General features: G+C 38.9%; 1 protein-coding gene across 8 annotated transcripts in view; it reads left to right on the top strand.

Annotated features, from left to right (window-relative positions):
- Positions 1-21,320, top strand: part of glceb (glucuronic acid epimerase b) — a 100,100-nt gene extending 78,780 nt beyond the window's left edge. For all 8 annotated transcript variants that reach the window (XM_048562643.2, XM_059639332.1, XM_048562640.2 and 5 more), the window contains 2 exons: positions 15,869-16,114; positions 17,077-21,320. In XM_048562643.2, the coding sequence (XP_048418600.1) occupies positions 15,869-16,114; positions 17,077-18,101 (1,271 nt within the window). In that variant the 3' untranslated portion in view covers positions 18,102-21,320. The remainder of the gene's footprint in view (positions 1-15,868; positions 16,115-17,076) is intronic.
- Positions 21,321-21,728: the final 408 nt, after the last annotated feature.

Genomic DNA, 21,728 nt, shown 5'->3' with positions numbered 1-21,728 from the left:
GAGGATTTTGCTAGGTCTGGGTGGGGAGTGGTGGAGTGAGTTTTAGACACTCATTGAGTGATTATAACAAGGTCATCCAGGTGAATCTCATAGAATGAGTTCCCTGATTGGAATAGATTAATTGTCCCAATCAGGGAGACCTGGCTGATAGAAATAAACAGAAAGTCACACATCCTGACACTGAGAGCTGGCCCTGAGGGAGCTGGATCAGTGTCAGGACTTTCCACATGTAAATAAAGGTAACGTGGTGATGCGGTACTGGCCCCTGTAGAGTTTTTTTCACTAATGGACCAGATTTTCTTTGTACAGCTCAGAGGAACACTTCTTTTTCCTTGCAAAAGTTGGAATTTGTCTGACTGGGTTTCTGATTCAGAAAATAGATATCTGATTGGTTGATTGATTGGGTGATGTAAGCTTTGATATAATTTCCTGTGCTGTCGATATAACATTTGTTTCCAAATTGTTGGAAAATAATTAACAGTACTTGTTAAGCTACCTGCTGATGGCATTTATCTTTGTTTAATCTAATTGTAAGTTAAGTAATTGTTTCATTTTTCACTCCACAAAGGCATGCAACATATGTAAGTGGAGGATATTTGTGCAGCATCTAACACACACACAATTTTAAAAATCACTTTTGAAGTTATCATGGCTATGAGTTTAGTAGTTTGTTTAGGATCTAGGGAGCTAATTAGTGCTTTTTTGATTTGTCATTCTACACTTAAGTATCGAAAAATATTAAGGTGTTTCTTTTTCTCAACGCAGTTCCTTTTAATCTTGATTTGCAACATCATCCTTTAGCTAGCTGCAGGAGCCAGCTTTTTCTCATCTTTCTGAATATTCAATTTATTTTTGGACATTGGTACACCAGATACCGGAATTTAATGCTTAGCTGTTGCTATTCTCTCAACTCATTGAATTAGAAAAAAATGCAATTATCTGAACTAATGCTTTGGGAAGCACTTGTACATTGAGCTAAATAGTGTTATTTTGCTCCATACCATACTGAACAGCAATACTGCTAATTTTAACACTAATAATTTGAAAGATGCTGATTATTCATAATCTTTGTTAATCAAGTATGTTTCACTAGGAGCAAGAAAGTTCAGGACTGCTGTAAATTTTTGAGGACATTAATGGCCAGGACAGAGATTTCCATTGGAAATGTCATGCTAGTCCAAACATTCTTTAAGGATTGCGTTTCCGTGCAACATCCTGTTCGTATGCAGCAGATCCACTGCCATTGATTGATTGACTGCTTTTCCTACTAAGTTTTTTTTATTTTTGTATTTGACAATGAACTTGATCATTGATTTCTACATCTGGTTATTATCAGAGCGTACACTTCTATAATATTGTTGATTAAAGGTGGAGCTGCATTTAAGATCTCAGAACCCAATTATATGAAGTACCATTTTCTCAGCTGAAATGTCCAACAATTTATCCATTTTAAAATGAATTAGAAATATGCATGAAATTTCTGTACTATGCGCAAAGTTTCTAATACAACTAAGTTAAGTCTGACAATGACATGAACATCTACAGATATACGAAATCGGAGTAGAAATAGATTATTTTGCTCCTCAAGCCTACTCCAGTATTCAATAGGATCCAGGCTAAAATAGTTTGTGCTTTGAATTCCACACTTATGCCAGATATTGAGAGACAATCTAACCACTGCCCCTTGACATCAAATGGTGTTACATTAACTGAATGCCCCACTGTCAACATCTTGGGAGTTTCCATTGACCGGAAACTCACCTGGGCTTGCCATAATATTAGTGTCTACAAGAACAGGTCAGTGGCGAGGAGTACTGTGGTGAGTAACTCACTTCCTGACTCCCCAAAGCCTGTCTACTATTGACAACACTAAAGTCAGGAGTGTAATAGAATACCCCCCACTTGCCTGGATGGGTTTAGTTCTACCAACACTCAAGAAGCTTAACACTATTGAGAACAAAGCAGCCTGGTTAATTTACATCACATCCACAAGCATCCACTCTGTCTACTTGGTAGCAGCGGTGTGTACTATGTACAAGGTGTTCTGCAGAAATTCACCAAACGTCCAAAGGAAGCACCTTCCAAATACACTGCCAGTTCCATCTCCAAGGGCAGTAGATAAATGGGAACTCCACTATTCACCCTGACTTGGAAAGGTATTGCTGTTTCTTCACTGTCGTTGGGTCAAAAACTTGGAATTCCCTCCTGAGGGATTTGTGGGTCTCCCATTAGTACATGAACTGCAGCAGTTCAAGAAGGCAGCTCACCATCGCCTTCACAAGAAAACTAGTGAGAGACAATAAATGCTGGTCAGCCAGCGAAACCTATATCCTGTGATTGAATTTTTAAAAACCTGTTAACTTATGACTCTTTGTCTCAAACAAATCTAACCACCTGTGCCTTAAAAATAATCTATGATTCTACTCCCATCACCTTCTAGATGGAAAATTCCAAAATAGTAAAACATTTTGAGAACAGATTTTTCATCTGTGTTCTAAAAGGCTGACCCCTAATTTTTAAAGAGTGTTCCCTGGTTCTGGTCCCTCCCACAAAAGGGAATCTCCTTCCTCTATCCACATTGTCAAGACCATTCAGGTTCTTACACTCTTCAATCAAGTCACTCACCCTGCTCTTCTAAATTCCAGTGGCACCAAACCCTGTCTGTCCAACCTTCTTCTTCTTTTTAGAAGAAGTTATGATTGTCCAACCAGAGAATAGCATAATTTGCAATCACGCCCAGGAACATAAAAGACTTAAAACAGACTCAAAATCTCTGTCTTTTACTTTGTTGTTAGTTACTCAATGAATTTGGGTTTTTAATTAAAATGAATTAATTTGTTGATTTTTGTTGGCCTATTTTTTGGCCTCGCTTAACTCAATTGGTGTCATTCTCAGCTCTGAGGATAATTTTATCCCAGTGCAAGACTTTAGCTAGCAATCTAGACTAAACTTTGGAACTGAATGAGTGCTGCATTGTTCAGGTTTCTAATTGCATGGGATATTAAACTGGGGTAATGACCAGATATTTATAGTGGCGAATTATAAAATTTATAATGGTAACAGTTTTGGATTTGAGCTCTGAAAAAGCATCCTGTTCTTCATTTCAATCTGCATTTTCCAGCAAACATCAAATTTGGCTGAGTATCAATATGGCCATTGATAATCTCTGTTGCTGCTCATAATGTGTTCTCATCTACATTGGGGAAATGAAGTGCAGAGTGGGTGACTGCTTTGCAGAACACCCCCATTTGGCCTGCAAAAAATGACTGTAAGCTTCCAATTGCCTGTCACTTGAACATACCACAGTGTTCCCTGGCCAGCAAGGTGAGTCGGGCTTTCTGCAGTGCTCCAGCGAAGTTCAATGCAAGTTAGAAGAATGGTGCTTAATTTTCCGCTTGGGAACTCAGAAGCCTTCTGGACTTAATATCAGGTTCAACGGTTTTAGGGCTTGAACATCTTCTCCCATGTCCTTACATCAGCCCCCACACACCAGCCCTTGTCATCACAATGGCTCCTACCCGTCACAGCCCATTGTCAGCTACCAGTAGTCCACATTAGCAGCTGTTCACTCTCTCCCATTTATTCACTCCTTTGTCTGTCCAACTATGTTTCTGTATCTCTCACAACTCGGTCCTGAGGAAGGGTCACTGGACCCGAAATGTTGACTCATTTTCTACCTTCACAGATTTGTCCAGACCTGCAGAGTTTTTCCAGCAACTTTGTTTTTGTTCCTGCTTTACAGCATCCGCAGTTAGAACATAGAACATTAGAACATTACAGCACAGTACAGGCCCTTCGGCCCTCGATGTTGTGCCGATCTGTCATACCGATCTGAAGCCCATCTAACCTACACTATTCCATGTACGTCCCTATGCTCATCCAATGACGACTTAAATGTACCTAAAGTTGGCGAATCTACTACCGTTGCAGGCAAAGCGTTCCATTCCCTTACTACTCTGAGTAAAGAAATCACTTCTGACATCTATCCTATATCTTTCACCCCTCAATTTAAAGCTTTGCCCCCTCGTGCTCGCCGTCACCATCCTAGGAAAAAGGCTCTTCCTATCCACCCTATCTAACCCTCTGATTTTATATGTTTCAATTAAGTCACCTCTCAACCTTCTTCTCACTAACGAAAACAGCCTCAAGTCCCTCAGCCTTTCCTCGTAAGACCTTCCCTCCATACCAGGCAAAATCCTAGTAAATCTCCTCTGCACCCTTTCCAAAGCTTCCATATCATCCATATGCGGTGACCAGAACTGTACGCAGTACTCCAAGTGCGGCTGCATCAGAGTTTTGTACAGCTGCAGCATAACCTCTTGGTTCCGGAACCCGATCCCTCTATTAATAAAAGCTAAAACACTGTACGCCTTCTTAACAGCCCTGTCAACCTGGGTGGCAACTTTCAAGGACCTGTGTGCATGGACACCGAGATCTCTCTGCTCATCTACACTACCAAGAATCTTACCAATAGCCCAGTACTTTGCCTTTCAGTTACTCCTACCAAAGTGCATCACCTCACACTTGTCTGCATTAAACTCCATTTGCCACCTCTCAGCCCAGCTCTGCAGCTTATCTGTGCCTGTCTGTAACCTACAGCATCCTTCGTCACTATCCACAATTCCACCGACCTTAGTGTCGTCTGCAAATTTACTAACCCATCCTTCTACGCCCGCATCCAGGTCATTTATAAAAATGACAAACCGCAGTGGACCCAACACCGACCCTTGCGGTACACCACTAGTAACTGGTCTCCAGGATGAATGTGTCCCATCAACTACCACCCTCTGTCTTCTTTCAGCAAGCCAATTTCTGATCCAAACTGCTATATCTCCCACAATCCCACTCCTCCGCATTTTGTACAATAGCCTACTGTGGGGAACCTGTTCTTTCAGTTTTTTTTTATGTTTCTTTCTCTTTGGGTTTTGTCCACCTGTCATTTATTCCCTTCCTCACCCTATCTTTTGTATAAATACTAACCTTTTCTTAGCTACCATCAGCTGTGAAGAAGGGTCACTGGATCTGAAATGGTAACTTCAGTTTCTCGCCAGAGATGCTGCCAGACTTGCTGAATTTTTCTAGCAATTTCTGTTTTTGTTGCTAGTGATAATACTGGATTGTACAAAATATAATGACTGGGTTAGAAGACTAAGTACATTTTCATCTGATCCTCTTTCAAAAGGTTTCTCCTCAAATACAGCTATGTTAACCAATTGCGTGTCGTTTCTGGAATCTACTAAGTCTGCTCCTTATTGTTCAGCTGTATGATGTAGTTTCATTTCTACAGTTGTGCATTTAAATGGTTTTGTGTGGCTATCACATCTGAAGATAAATGACTGCATTGACCATGGGCTGGGATCCATCTATTCATTTCACTGTTGTGAATACTAACATGAGCGGTCTAGTAGATAAATGGCAACAGAGTCCTGTAATTTGAAAGTTGAAATACTTTACATCACAGTGCTCTATTGAAAGCTAGGATTCAAAAACCAAATAAAATAATTTAATGAGGATTTTTAGCACTGTATCCATATCCTGTTAAATTTTGTGAAGGAAGTCTTCCGCAAATCCTGAAGATAATTTAGTAAAAGCGGCCTTTTTCTTTTCTTGGTAGGTTTCTAAAATAGCAGTTAAGACAATTGATAAACCTATATCTATTTTTACATGATCCTAGTGAAATTTAAATGAACCTTTTTTATATTGCATCTGAATTTGGAATGCATGTATTATTCTCCAGATTCTTTTTATGTTATGCACCAGCTCATAATAATGAGATGGAACATAACCTAGTTTTACAACTGGTGTTATGCCTTGTCGCACCCAAAGCATTATAAAGGTCACGAATTTTATAATGAATTAATGCATTCAGATTTTTTTTTCCCCTTTTGAATGGTATTTCCATATTATTTTGGAGATTGAACTCAGTGGCTGTCAACCATTTATTCTTGCGAAAACGAAGTCAAAGAATTTGATATTATGATGAAAATTGTTGAAATAGAACCACTTGGATAATTTCTACTTTTGGTGCTTTGATTAAAAGTCTTTCTTGCATTAAAGTTTACCTCTAAGTATGATTATTGACTTTCCATTGCCTCACAATTAATCTGTATCTCAGCTTTAATGGTAAAAATCTCAAATTTTATGCCACGTTACAGTAACATGATTGTTGTATTTACCAAGAGACTGGCTTACCGCCGCATTAAGGAAAATAAATCCTTGACACAATTAACCTGTGGTTTTAGTGCTGTGAGAGTATATTAATCATTTTGTCGAGACAATTTGTGATGATTCTTGACAAGTATTTTTTTCCTGAAACTCATCAAAAGAGTGACATAAGTAAACAATGATTTCACAAACAAGTCCAGGTCCTGGCTCACAGGTTGCCGCTATGTCACACACGACAGTAACAACAACTTGACTTTATAGAGTAATTTTAGTGTAGGAAAATATCTTGGCACTGCAAAAGTAGAATCAAGACAAGGGAGCACCAAATTAAAGATGATGATGCTGGATGGAGTGATCAGAAGCTTCAAAAAAGAGGGACCTCTTAGTTATCAAGCTATACAGCATGGAAACAGGCCCTTCGGCCCAACTTGACCATACCGTCCAGGTTTCCTAAACTGAACTTGGCTATTCATCTTATCTATTCCCAGTGTGATTTTATAAACCTCTGTGGTCACTCCTCAGCCTCCTATGCTTTGAGCAAAAAAAATCCCAGCCTATCTAGTTTCTCCTTGTAACTCTCACCATCCAATAGTACTTGTAAATCTTTTTTTGCATTATTTCCAGTTTAGTAACATCATTTCCTATAGCATGGTGACCAGAATTGTACATAAAATTCTAAATGTGGCCTTACCATGTCTCGTACAGCTGAAACATGACTGATGTTTTGTCCAATGAAGGCAAGGATGCAAAATGCCTTCCTCTCAATCCTGTCTACGTGTGATGCAGCTGGGAAGGGAAGAGGTTTTGTTTGAGAATTCTAGAGTATGAGTTGAAGATGGTTGTCGGCACAGTTGCCATTGTTCGAGAAAATGGGTGCACAAGAGAGCAGGGTCAAAGACCTCGAATTGTGGTAGGTTGTAAAACTAGTGGAGTTTAGAGAGAGAGGGAGTGGATCAGACTATGAAGGAATTTAAACACCACAGTAAGAGACATTTGGTGTCGAGGGAGCATTTTGGTTAGTGAGTACATAGTAAGTTTTGGACTGAAATCCAAAATCTAATTTGGACTGGGTGCTCCTGTTTCCTCCCACAGTCCAAAGATGAGCAGGTTAGGTAAATCGTTCATGCTAAATTGCCAATAGTGTTCAGGGATGTGTAGATTAAGTCAGTTAAAGGGGTGTGGGTCTAGGTGGGATGGTCTGAGGTTCAGTGTGGACTTGTTGGGCCGAAAGGCCTGTTTCCACACTGCAGGGATTCGATGATTCTAATGTCCATGGAACATGAAGATAGGGAATCCAACCAGTAGAGAATGGAAATAGTTGAATTTGGTGATAGCAGAGGCATGGATGAGAGTGTTGCCAGCTGAGATTATGTGAACAGATGTGAACATAGTTACAGAGATAGTAGGAACTGCTGATGCTAGAGAATCTGAGATAACAGTGTGAAGCTGGATGAACACAGCAGGCCAAGCAGCATCAGAGGAGCAGGAAAGTTTGACGTTTAGGATCGAGACCCCTCTGTTATCTCAAATGTGAACATAGGCAGTCTTTGAAAAATATGGTTAGCATATTTTGGCAGTTTTCACACGGGATGGTCTTCTGTCGTTAGGAGAACGATCTAAAGTCTAGCTGAGCTGGAATAAGAATCAAACAGAGAACAAAAGTGATTTAGTGACAATATCACTGCACTAGTAAACCAAATATCTGGACTAAATGTTGTGAAGATGCTGGTTCAGATCCCACCATGTAACTGGTAGAGTTTGAATTTCATTCATTAATCTGGACCATTAAACTAGCCTGACTATGATAATTATGATGGGTTGTCATAACAACCCAAATGGTTTACTAAAGTCGTTTTAGATAACCACTTTTAGCTGGTCTGTCCTCTGAAATAACCTAATAAACAACTCAGTTGGAGGGGAGTTGGGGAATGGCCAACAAATTCTGGCCTTGTCAGCAATATTTACAGCAAGTTAAAGAATGAAAAATTCTAGCCCATTGTCAACAGTCTGAACCACAAATTAGCCAATGTAATTAATTGGCCATCTTGTTGTGAAATAGATCATCTCACAAAAATTCTATCATTTGTCTTTTTTTTCAGAGAAATGCTGAGATTGTGTTATTGCAATTATTGAATTGTGGTATTTTTGATTCTCTAAAAGAGCAGAAATCCTAGGTATCCAAGCTCAATCTTTCTTTTTTCTATTTTAGTTGAATTGTTGAAATCTAATTTAGAACTTGTGCTTTGTTGCATGTAATTCTATTCAATTTGTTTTATGACTTTGAGCACACGATTGTTGAAAGAGCATGACTATATAATAAAATTATTAAACCAAATTGTCCTTACTTGTTTCTCACAAATGAGAATAACATAAAAGCAATTCACAGTTCAGTGCAATTCAAGCAACTTCAGTAACTAGCCTCCTTGAATTGATTTTTCTGAAGAACAAAAAAAAGACAAATGTAATGTTTTTGCCTGGGTATTCTTAATGCTATGTTTAAAAGGAAGTCTGCAGATTAACATGTTGTGCCTTTACAGTCCCTCATGTAAAAATGGTATTATGAAACAATTTTTTAAAACTGTTAATTCTGTCTGATGTGCAGCAGGAGAACATGATTCACTTGAATATAGTTGTAATTAGCTGTTGGTGTGTTTGCTGAGCTGGGAGGTTTGATAGCAGATGTTTCGTCCCCTCCCTCAGTGCTCTGAAGCCTCCTATGAAGCGCTGTTGTTTTGTGCTGGTTTGAAGTGAGGATAAGGGGGATTCTGTTTTGGCTGTTATTGCGAGGAGGGGGTGTGAGGGTTCAGTTACAGGAAATGTGAGAGACACGGTCGAGGGCGTTCTCGACCATTGAGGAGCGGAAGTTGCGGTCCTTGAAAAACGAGGACATCTGAGATACTCGAGTGGAATGTCTCATCCTGGGAGCAGCGGTGGCGAAGGAATTGGGAATAGGGGATGGCATTTTTGCAGGAAGGTTGGGGGGAGGAGGTGCATTCTAGGTAGTTGTGGGAGTCGGTGGGCTTGAAATGGATATCAGTTTCCAGGTGGTTGCTAGAGATGGAAATAGAGAGGTCTAGGAAGGAGAGAGGTATCAGAGATGGTCCAGGTGAACTTAGGTTGAGGTGTAAGTTGTTGGTGAAGTGAATGAACTGTTCAAGCTCCTCAAGGTGGCGCCAATACAGTCATCAATGTAATGAAGCAAGCGGTGGAGTTTAGGGCCAGTATAGCTACGGAAGAGGGATTGTTCCACGTATCCTACAAAGAGGCAGGCATAGCTTGCGCCCATGCTGGTACCGTGGCCACCTCCTTTGTCTGTAGGAAGTGGAGTTATACTGGCCCTGGTTTAGGGAAATGAATCCGGTTGGGTTTCAGTCAGGTGGGGGGGATGGATTTTGGGACCTGTGACTATAATAACCATGAATTTTAAGATACTTGTGGGTGGTGATGACAGCAGTCCTTGAGTGAAGGTGTTAAATTGGGGGAAGGTGAGCTATAACAATGTTAGACGGGAACTAGAGAGTGATAATCGGAGATGGCTGTTTGATGGTAAATCTACATCGGACAAGTGGGATTATTTCAAACGGCAGTTAGTAAGTGTTTAAGAGCAGCACGTTCATACGTGAATGAAGGATAGGTATGGCCTGTTACGCAAACCTTGGATGACCAGGGATGTTATGACCTTGGTCAGAAGGAGAAAGGAAATATACATAAGGCCTATGAGGATGTAACTGATAAAGCCTTAAACTAGGAATTAGGAGCACTAAAAGGGGTTACGAAAAGTCGTTAACAAACACGATTAAGGAGAATTCAAGGCTTTGCATACATATATGGAAAGCAAGGGGATAGCCTGGGAAAGGGTTGGCCCACCCCAGGACCAAGGAAGGAATGTATGTGAGCCAGAAGTGACAAGTGAGGTTCTAAACAAATAATTGTTTGTGTTGGTATTCACCAAAGGCAAGGAATTGGTGGAGGATGATCTTGGGGAAGGGAGTGTTGAGTTTCTAAGCCAAATTGTTATGAAAATGGAAAAGGTCTCATGTATCTTAAAAAGTATTAAAGTAGATAAGTCCCCAGGTCCTGACAGGATCTATCCCAGAATAGTGAGGGAGTTAAGAGAACAATGTAGGAGAATTGACAGACATCTTTGTAGCCTCTTTGATCGCAGGTGAGGACCCAGAGGACTGAAGAATAGCCAGTGTTTAAGAAGAGTAGCAGGGATAATCGTAGAAATTACAGGCCTGTGACTGTCCCATTGTAGGTAGGGATATTATTGGAAAAGATTCTCAGAAACAAGATCTATATGCATTTAGAAGGAAATTGACTTATTAGCGATAGCATAGTTTTGTGTGGCAGAGGTTGTGCCTCACTAATTTGATGCAGTTTTTTGAGGAGGTGATGAAGATGATTGAGCGAAAAGTGGTTGATGCTGTCTGTGTGGACTTCAGTAAAGCCTTTTGGCAAGGTCCTTCATGACAGACTGGTACAAAAGGTGAAGTCACATGGTATCAGGTAGCTGGCAAGATGGACATAGAACTGGCTTAGCCATAGGAGACAGAAGGTAAGGTGGAAGGATGCTTTTTAGAATGGTGGGTTGTGACAAATGGTGTTCTACAAGGATCAGTGCGGAGACCTCTGACAACAAAGATTGGTGTAGTTACAGATAGTGAGGAGGATTGTCAGAGGATACAGCGGGTTATAGATAATTTGGAAGTATGGGCAGAAAAATGGCCGATTGGAGTTTAATCCAGAGAAGTGTGAGGTGAAGCATTTTGGAAGGTCAAGTACAGGTGGAAATTACACAGTGAATGCAGAACCCTCAGGAATATTGATATGCGGAGGTTACTGGGTGTGCAGGTCCACGAATTACTGAAGGAGGCAGCGCAGGTAGATAAGGTAGTAAAAAAAGGCTTATGGCATGCTTGCCTTCATTGGAAGAGGCACTGAGTATAAGAATAGACAAGCTCTACAGCAGTTTTATAGATCTTTAGTTGGGCCACACTTGGAATATTGTGTGCAGTTCTAGTTTTTAGAAATCTGCATCTGATAGTGAATGTCACCATATCTTAACTCCTCTATATTTGTTAGAATGTAGTTGTGATTTATTCATTGGAGCAGGACCATATATCATGAATAATTTTGTGTAAATAAGGTAAATCAGATTGTAGTGTTCTGTGGAAGTGGTCTCATAAACAGTATTGAGTTTGCAATTAGTGTTTTGAAATGTAACTACTGACTTGGACATGATGATATCATATTGAAAGTTTAGATCCTTTTTAGCGAATCCATTAGATAAAGAAGTTTAAATTAAATTTGACATGCTCTGAAAAAATATAGTGAAATACAAATATTCTGCTGTAGTTGTTGACATCAGGAGCATGCAATCAGTGTACTCACCTTTACTGGTAACATGCTTCTGCTGAGATGAGGAGTTTCTTCACTCAAGTGGTGAAGCTTTGGAATTCTGTACTCCAGAGGACTCTGGAAGCTCAGCCATTATTTCTGTGCTCGAGACAGAGATGACTCTATAACCAGTTACTAATTGACGTTAAGGGATGGGCGAATAGTATGAGGTATGGCTCAGCCATGATTAAAATTGCAGAATAGGCTTGAAGGGCTGAACGGTTAACTCTAGCTTTTATGTTCCTTATTCCTGTACTCTTGTATCAGACATCTGCAGCAAGTTTAAAATAATGAATAGTACCCGAAGAATAACTGGGCTTTAATTCTGCTGTTATGTCAAAAGAAACTTTGACTTGGACACTTAATATTTTGACCTTTTCTGAATTGCAAATGTTAAATTATTCTCTCCCTTGTGCTTGAAATCCAGTTGATTTGAATGACTGTTTGAAATCAATCTGCATTATCTATACTAACCTTTTAACTTTAGTTTTCCAAATCTGATATTGCCTATTATGATGGCTTCATATTTGATCATTTTTATGGACTCTGAGTTTGAAAGGTTAAGGATACTTGAACTGATATTTAAGAAATAAATAAAAAGACATTGAATCTGTTTTAAACATGGCACTTTCATGATAACTGTTTGTTTGTTTACTGGTGACCACCTGCCTGCTGGCTGTCAGGTTCCAGTTTCTGCTTTAGAGACTGTTTGCTGCATTGGAGAAATGCATGCTGAAAGAAAGAAGATTTCTGCTGGAGCCCATGTCCAGCTGCTCTCACATAAGGAACCTCTGGAAGAGTGTTTTGAAATATCCGAATCAATTGCATGTACTTAGCTACATCCGTCTTTGTGTGCCAGTATGGGGACAGAACATTATCTTAATAACTCAAAATTCATCCTTCTTATCTTCATAAACAAAGATAAAATATGTCTCTTTTAAAAAGTGAGAGGCTGCAGAGAAATCATGTTTTTGTCTTTATCTGGTGGGTGCGTTTGTTTTGTGCATATGTTTGGGTTATTTAAGGGGTAAATATTTATAATTAAAATATTTTATTTTACAGTTTTATATTACAAACTGAATGCACTTTGTGAAATTTTTTGTTTTGCATCTTTTTCTTGGAAACCCATGACCCTCCATGTTCTTAGCACTCATTTAATTCTACACTTAGTGGCCGACCTTTCAAGTGCCTCTGACCTAAGCTCACAGATTCTTGTCCTAAAACGCTCCACCTCTTTACCTTAATTTCCTCCTTTTAACATGCTTCTTATAACCTGGTGTTATGTTTTGTTTATAATGCTGTTGTGAAGTGCTTGCAACTAATTTTATTACTTTAAGGGTGCTGTGTAAGAAAAGACAGAATAACTGACTGAATTCGACTGACTCGTGTGACAGCTTTTTCTTATAATTCCAAAGTACTTATTATATTTTATATCACAACATACTGTATTCAATTTTGGTGTCACATCAACATTTTGTCACAAGTCTTATCTTTGAGTTTTTCTTCCCCGTTATGTGTGATACACAGTTACCAGCAGGGTGGAACGGTGTAGTCAACCTCTGTCCTCTTCCAATGTCTAAATGTGCAGTTCAGCACAGAATTCTTTTTAGTAACTCTTAGTTTGAACTTGGGATCACTTTGTTCAGAATATGCAGGGAAACGGTCATTGTAATTCTCCTCCTGCTCCACCTGCTGGCATCCAAATATTTTGAGTGCTGACCTGAAACCATGGCCTAGTTTCTCACTGTCTTAGTTACTAAGGCATCAAAATGTGGATTTTGACCTTCTAATTCCAGGAATAATATCTGGAAAGCATTTTGAGATGATCTAATCTAAAGCTAATGTGATCTCCTGTTAGTTGCAAATGTGAAAAAACACCCAGGTATATCCTGTACGCAAAAAGCAGGACAAATTCCACCCAAGATAATAAAATGTGAGGCTGGATGAACACAGCAGGCCAAGCAGCATCTCAGGAGCACAAAAGCTGACGTTTCGGGCCTAGACCCTTCATCAGAGAGGGGGATGGGGTGAGGGTTCTGGAATAAATAGGGAGAGAGGGGGAGCCGGACTGAAGATGGAGAGAAAAGAAGATAGGTGGAGAGAGTATAGCTGGGGAGGTAGGGAGGGGATAGGTCAGTCCAGGGAAGACGGACAGGTCAAGGAGGTGGGATGAGGTTAGTAGGTAGGAGATGGGGGTGCGGCTTGGGGTGGGAGGAAGGGATGGGTGAGAGGAAGAACAGGTTAGGGAGGCAGAGACAGGTTGGACTGGTTTTGGGATGCAGTGGGTGGAGGGGAAGAGCTGGGCTGGTTGTGTGGTGCAGTGGGGGGAGGGGACGAACTGGACGAACCAGCCCTGTGTTCATGCAGCTCCACACTTTGTTATCTCGGATTCATCAGCATCTGCATTTCCCATTATCTCTGATTGGAAATATACCACCCTTCCTTCGCTGTTGCTGGGTCAAAATCCTGGAATTCCCTCCCAGATAGAACTGTGGGTCAGCCGACTTCACATGGACTGCAGCAGCCCAAGAAGGTAGCTCACCAGCTCCTGAAGGGCATCTAGGTAAGAAATTATGGCCAGCCAGTAACGGCCACGTCCCACGAGTGAATTTTTAAAACAAGAAGCTATCACGGCTGTTGGGTGCAACTTCAAGGTGGTAAATTGAGCGCAAGAACACCTGTATCCTTAGGCTTAAATTTTGTCAATTCTCAGCGTCTGTATGACAAAAAGTATTGGCTTCAAAACATTTTTGGCCATCCTGAGGTTGTGAAAATTGCAATGAGAGTGCATGTTATTTATTAAGTCAAACTCTACTGAAACCTGTGAGATCTTGAATCTTAAAAGATCAGGAAGTAAAACCTGCAATATACTGTGACGTAGAAGTTTTACTTTGTTAGGCTCTAATTTTTGTTTTCAAAGCAAATCACATGTTAGAGCTTAATGCTGGAAATACTCAGTGAATGAGGTAAAAGACCTGGCACACTAATTCCATTTTTCTCACTAGACAAATACTGTCTGATATGCTAAATATTTCTGGCATATCTGTTTGAATTTCAGATTTCCTGCATCTACAGATTTGAGCTTTTGTTACTCATTAGCGTTTATTGATTCAAGTGCATTTTCCCCAAGTAAAGTACTCTTACTAACATACTTTGTGATCATAATAATCCAATTTGATTAAGTAGCCAACTTTAAACTCTGTTTGATTACTACTATGAAAAAATGAACCCAAATGGCCGTGGAGTATTGATTCATCACTGACATCTAACTTTGAGTATTGTTCTCTGCATGACCGTTCATTAGAATGGACTTCGTGAAAATTTGTATGAAATTTATCCAGCAGGAAAAAGTAACTACGTTATCAAATCAGGAATTTGAAATTGCCATGTGGTACAACTTGCAAGTTGATGCAGGTGGTTTTGTTGTAAACTCAAATCTTGGTAACCTCCGTAGAAGACTTGAACGGCAACCTGGGACTTTAGTCAACATCCATCAATGGATTGAAAAAACCTTGAGGCAAGGTAACCAAACAAGTTGCAGACATAGTGGGTGGCATGTTGGCACAGTGGTTAGCACTGCTGCCTCACAGTGCCAGGGACCCGGATTCGATTCCAGCCATGGGCAACTGTGTGGAGTTTGCACATTCTCCCTGTGTCCGCGTGTGTTTCCTCCAGGTGCTCCAGTTTCCTCCCACAGTCCAAAAATGTGCAGGCTAGGTTGATTGGCCATTCTAAATTGTCCGTAGTGTTCAGGGAGGTGTAAATTAGGTGGGTTATAGGGGAGTGGGTCTTGGTGGGATGCTCTGAGGTTCAGTATGGACTTGTTGGGCTGAAGGGCCTGTTTCCACACTGCAGGGAATCTATGATTATAGTGAAGATTTAGTGACATGGCAGCCTAAAGACTCATAAGGAAGGAAAAGGAGGGTCTAGGCCCGAAAACGTCAGCTTTTGTGCCCCTAAGATGCTGCTTGGCCTGCTGTGTTCGTCCAGCTCCACACTGTTATCTCGGATTCTCCAGCATCTGCAGTTCCCAGTGTCTCTGAAACAATTCTTGCTTGACTGTTTCCAATTGAGGGAAAATTGCATCATTTTATTTGCTTCCTTTTAAATGTAATTTTTACTTGCTTTTTCTTCCAGCATATGAAATGTTTTGCAGGCTTCATGCAAGCTTGATATTGCTATGCTGTCCATGTCTTTACTGACCAAGCCTATTTCAAAAAGTAATTTTTTAGAGCATCATTTTATTGTTTGTCAGTTATTTTCATTTTTTGTCCTAATAATTTTTTGCCCCTCTCTTCTTCAGGTGTTCCTTTGTCCACTCAGTGGGGACCTCAGGGTTATTTCTACCCTATTCAGATAGCACAATATGGGCTAAGTCACTACAGTAAAAACCTCACTGAGAGACCACCACATACTGAAGTGTACGAAATTGCAGAGAAGAGAGACAAAGGCACAAGACAAAATGACTGGATTATGCCAAAGGGATGTACGGTCTCTACTGTCTTTGACAAAACTAGATTGAGCAATGTAAAGCAGTTCACCACCCCAGGTATTTTATCTTGCTGATCAATACTTGTTAGAATTAACATGTCTGCTACTGAGGAAAGACCATGAAATAATTATTGCCAGCACCAAAACCTCAGATCTTTGTAAGAAAACTGTGAAGAGGTTCCCAACTTTTGACATTGTAAGAAGGGAGGGCAAACTATATTATGAAGCCTGTAAGATTTTCATGACTCCCCTTTTATTGATGGCAAAGTAAATTCAAGATCCCACAGGCCACCAACAAATCCACTTAAACTTGTAAATCCATTAGTTAAGACATTCTAAGATATTCATGCATTGATTTTTGAGACAAAAATGGGAAGAAAATTTTAAGCTCTATTCCCTTGTTAGCTGACATCTCAAAGCAATCTGACCTGAGAAACCAATGATTAAAAAATGCAAATGATTTTCAGCAGAGTGCATTAAGTTCACAATGAATTGTGCAGCAAAGGCTGAGTAGTAAAAAGCTGGTAGGTTATTTCCATTGCTCTAATTCATGAAAGCTGGAGTTGTTTGAAAATTATACAGTCTCGGATGGTATTTAGAGGACTTAGATGATCCACTACTTGAAATTAGAATCTGCCACACTGGTGTTTTAGAATGAAATTATTTTGAGCGTATGGCATCTGCAAAATCCTATATTTGGCTGATCCAACTCTAGAAAATGCCTCATTGACAAAAGGTGAAAGTTAAACCTTCCAACACATTCCAACTTATCTGCTGTAATGTACAATAACTAAGCATTTTTAAAGTGAAAGTGTAAAATGTGGTTTGGTAAGCCATCTGTAATGATGATTTTTGAAAATTAGGGTAGTTGTTAAGAATAGAAAAGGTGACATGAAGAGACACACCTTCACAAATATAATTTCACATTATAATAGAAAGCCAGTTGCTGTGCTCAAACAAACTTCTAGTATTTTACAAAATTTTCAGTTTAATATTAAATTTATCTCTGTTTCTTTTCAGAATCTTCGGATGGGGTTTACCTGATGTTAGGAAATGCAAAAGATTTCATCATTTCATTTGATATTAAATTCTTAACAAATGGGAGCATTTCTGTGGTACTGGAGACAACTGAAAAGAATCAGCTGTTTACAATTCACTATGTCACAAACACACAACTTATAGCCTTCAAAGACAAAGATATTTACTATGGCATAGGCCCAAGGACAAGCTGGAGTACTCTTACTCGAGATCTGGTAACTGACCTGAAGAAAGGGGTTGGCTTGTCCAACACTAAGGCTGTAAAGCAGACTAAAATAATGCCCAAGAAAGTTATCAAGCTGATTGCCAAGGGAAAAGGCTTCATTGACAACATCACAATAGCAACCACAGCACACATGCCAGCCTTCTTTGCTGCCAGCGATTGGCTGGTAAGAAATCAGGATGAAAAAGGTGGCTGGCCCATAATGGTAACCCGTAAGCTAGGCGAGGGTTTTAAGTCTTTGGAGCCTGGTTGGTATTCAGCTATGGCACAAGGTCAGGCCATGTCTACACTTGTAAGGGCCTATTTGCTTACAAAGGAACAAGTGTACCTCAATTCAGCCTTGCGGGCCGTAGTGCCCTATACCCTCAAGTCAGAGGATCACGGGGTAAAAGCTGTGTTTATGAATAACTATGATTGGTATGAAGAATACCCAACTGTTCCCAGCTCATTTGTTCTGAATGGCTTCATATACTCTTTACTGGGTCTGTATGACCTCAAAGAAACTGCAGGTGAGAAACTAGGACAAGAAGCTAAAAAACTTTATGAACGGGGCATGGAATCTTTGAAAGCCATGCTTCCATTGTATGACACTGGCTCAGGAACAATCTATGATCTCCGCCATTTCATGCTTGGTACAGCTCCAAACTTGGCACGTTGGGACTACCACACCACCCACATCAACCAGCTACAACTGCTGAGCACAGTTGATGATGCACCTATCTTTAAGGAATTTTTAAAGAGGTGGAAATCCTATTTAAAAGGAGGGAGAGCAAAGCACAACTAGAGCTGAAAGCCAAAACATAATCTTATGAATCATACATATAATATATAAGGGAAGAATTCCTTAATTTAAACATTTTTGCGTGTACGAGTAGTACCTTTTGTATCCCTGCCATCTTCTAAATGGCACATTTTAAGTGTAACAATTAGTAACACTTTGGGGAAGAAGAATCAAATGTTGGTGAAGAATTATCCCTATCTAAACATCCTTTCATTTGTATTTGCCTTTCTGTAAGTGGAGATGCTCACTGACTGGAGGTAATTTTAAGCTTTCAAGACTTGTAATCCCTTTCTGGCACTTCACCCTTTTCAGCTGTACTTGTACATTTTTATTTCTGTCTGTTGTTTTTATGTTTGTTTTACTTCACTGATTTTGTTTTTAACATTTTGCATTTAATAATATCATCAAGTCATGTATTTTTATTAAAGATAGATGAAGTTGTTTTTTTTTCAAAATTAACATCCATTTAGAATTTCTATTGTGGCACCAGTCTCAACAATTTATTTTTGTTTAGAGACTCTCTATCCTTGTCTGTGTTCCAAATCCCTAGAACCGAACTGATGTATTAATTTGTACAACTAACAAAACATTGACTATTGTGAATGACCCCTAAGGTGGTTTGTTGGCATGTTTTTGTTTTACTTTCTGTTTAGGGTGAGGCTGTTCTTATAAACCACATTTAGTAGCATGAACTTTGTAAAAATGTATCTCTTAAGAGTGTTTAATTAGCACAGAATATTTTTCCATTGTATGTTTAGGTCCTTCAAAGCTTATTGCTCATTTAGCTTTTGATGCACACATGGCAAAGCACAACACAAAAAAAATTTAAAAGCGACTGCACAAATATAGTAATAGAAATGTTTTATGGAACTTGTAATATAGTGCAAGGGGGAATTGAATCAATAAGTTCCATATGGTGGTTGGTGCCATTTCCACTCTTCTTTTGCCTCCACTTTTTAAATCCTCCCCCTCCATTCATGTAGAACTTGATTTGTGTAGCATCATCCTAGAATTATTTTTTTCTCTTTAGTGGGCACATTGTAATGATTATGGCTATCTTCAAAGAATTAGGCTTGTTTGATTGCAGTGACATTGTTTATGTGAATTGCCATTGCTTCCCTCCCAGTTTAAGATAACCAATGAGATAAAGGAATCTTGTCAAGGGGATGTCGAAATAAGGAGCCAACTGTGTGATTTTAAACATTTTATGGTCTGGATTAGAAACAGGAAATACACAAGTAGATCTGCCATCAAGAAGAGAAAAAGCAGGTTCTGACACAACATTTTGGAAAATACATGAAATAGCAATCAACTGAACTTCACAGGTGCTGATTAACCTGTTGATATTTTTAATGTATTATGTCTGTATTTCTGATTTTCCTATCTTTACTTCATAGCTTAAACTTCATAGTTATGAACCAGAAAATGGCATGGGGGGAGGGAATTTGTTACTGTATTTTAAGATGGTGTGTGTTTGGAAGGAAAATATCACCAGCCCAGAAATGGATTTGAATGTCAAAATCGTTTACAAACTGTGAAAGTAAGAATATTTTCATAATTGTTTTGATTGCCAGAGCTTCTCCCAAGTTCAAAATATATATTTTTTTTCTAGTATTTCTCAATTGTTAGGGATTTCTAAATAAACCCAAAATAGTGACCAGTAAGTAGGAGAAAGACATTGTGTTGAGCATATTTAAAATAAAGTAAAATGGTTGAAGTTGGGTTTCCTTTTAATTTTATCATTTGGTGGCACAGGACACAGATGTAAATGAAGGTGAATGAAATCTTGCCCTTTTTTAAAAACCTGTTTTTTTTCTTTTTGTCATACATGGAATCAAACCAGTGTTTGGCTGTTACTAGTAATGATGCATGGAATGAGGAGGTTACTTCAGTACTAATGCGTCCATTTGATACAGTTACAGCTGGCTTATTTGGAAGCTACACCTTTCACCTCTCCTGATTCCTCCAGATTCTATATTGAGCCCGAAAAAGTTCATACTTGACAGGTTTGATTTTTTTTTTACTGTTCCTCAATAATTATCAGTGAACTGATTTGCATTAACTATATAGAACAAAATTCTCAATGATCAAGCTAAAGAAACTAGACAATCTCCCTTCCCCTTTTTATTGAGCTATCCATGCCAAGGATTATCCAACCTTCGTATAGAAATATGGAAGTCAGTGGACAAAATGTAATAGCGGATTAAAAAATAGGATCAGTCTCCAATGTTTAAAGGTGTGTTGCTCAAATACAGTATTATTTGAAAAGGTAAGGCATACAGAAAGCAAATTATTTGCAAATCAAGTTGCTGGTTATGTTGGAGGATATATTATCTAACAGCATAATTTTTATTTTCTCTTCAAAATTGATATCTGTTTAATCTAACTAAATGGTATATATTTGAGAGATGTTCATTATGGCAGTTAGGTATAGAAATATTTGGCTTTTGATATTTTGTTATCCAAGTTTTTCCCATTGCTATAATGTTCTCTGTATGCAGAATTGCATTTTCTTCTTCTTTTTCATTTCCCAACCCATGGTTTTCGTAAAGAAACTGGTGATGGTGTTGTATTAAAAAATGTGTTCTTCTGTGTTTCTTTTCCTCTTCATGTTGGGGTATTTTGGTCATGGCTGGAAATCATCTTTTCCTCTGAGCTTAAGTGTTGTCAATACCAAAGCATTATATGAAAAAAAAAATCCAAACTGCTCTGCACCTGAGAAGGTCTTGTTCATAACTCTTATTACAAATCATTCTCTCATTGGATGTATTAGAATGCAAGATGCAGCTGGGTATATGCAAACAGAAAACACAAGCACAATAGTAGACTTTGTGCCGATGTACCCTCTCTGGACAGTGTGCAAGACTTTCACTGAGAGCTGCTATTTTCATTCGCACTGTAGTTTTTATCATTTTAACTTGTATTTTTACACGTTGATTGAACCATATGTTGGATATGCAATAAACTGTTTACTGAACACTGTTGTCTGTTGACAGGGCAAGACAGTGTTTATAGAGCTGTACCGATTTTGCATTTGTTAAGCACAATGTGCACAGTTGTACAGCTTTGCCATTTTGTACACGGCAAGAGTTCATAATTTTTTCAAATAAAGTGACTATATACAATTATGTTTATATAAAAAATATTGATTGGATCAATCTTTGCTGTGCTAAGTATCTTTGCTTACTGAAGTTGTACAATAAAACATTTTCTTAAAAAGGGGCTTCTTGGTTCTAGTTATTTTGTTCTAATGTTGCAAGAACACAGTGTTTACTGTTTATTTCTGAGGTTATGGATCTATTTCTTTGTTTTTGGAGGAAAATGACTGTATGCCTAGATCAAATTTGTCTAAAATTCAGTGTTCATTGTCACCTGGCAATAACATTCAGTTTCCTAAAATGTTACTAGCAAAGCTACCTTTCTATCAAAACAGGACCTTCAGTAATTCTACTTCACAACAGCTTAGAGGTCACAGATGATTACTGGTCTAAGACCCTTTTCATGGACCCTTTTCTTCCAATGAAACATAGCATAAGCATTTTGCTATAAATGGACAGAAATAATGTGTGCGTCATCAATTTATCTGGGCAGGTAACTTTGGAGAAACCTGTATGTATGTATTTTAACATA

Source organism: Stegostoma tigrinum, chromosome 33, assembly GCF_030684315.1.
Source record: "Stegostoma tigrinum isolate sSteTig4 chromosome 33, sSteTig4.hap1, whole genome shotgun sequence".
Classification (NCBI taxonomy): Eukaryota; Metazoa; Chordata; class Chondrichthyes; order Orectolobiformes; family Stegostomatidae; genus Stegostoma; species Stegostoma tigrinum.
Note: the sequence above shows the minus strand (reverse complement) of the source record. Positions and strands in the feature narration are given on the sequence as shown.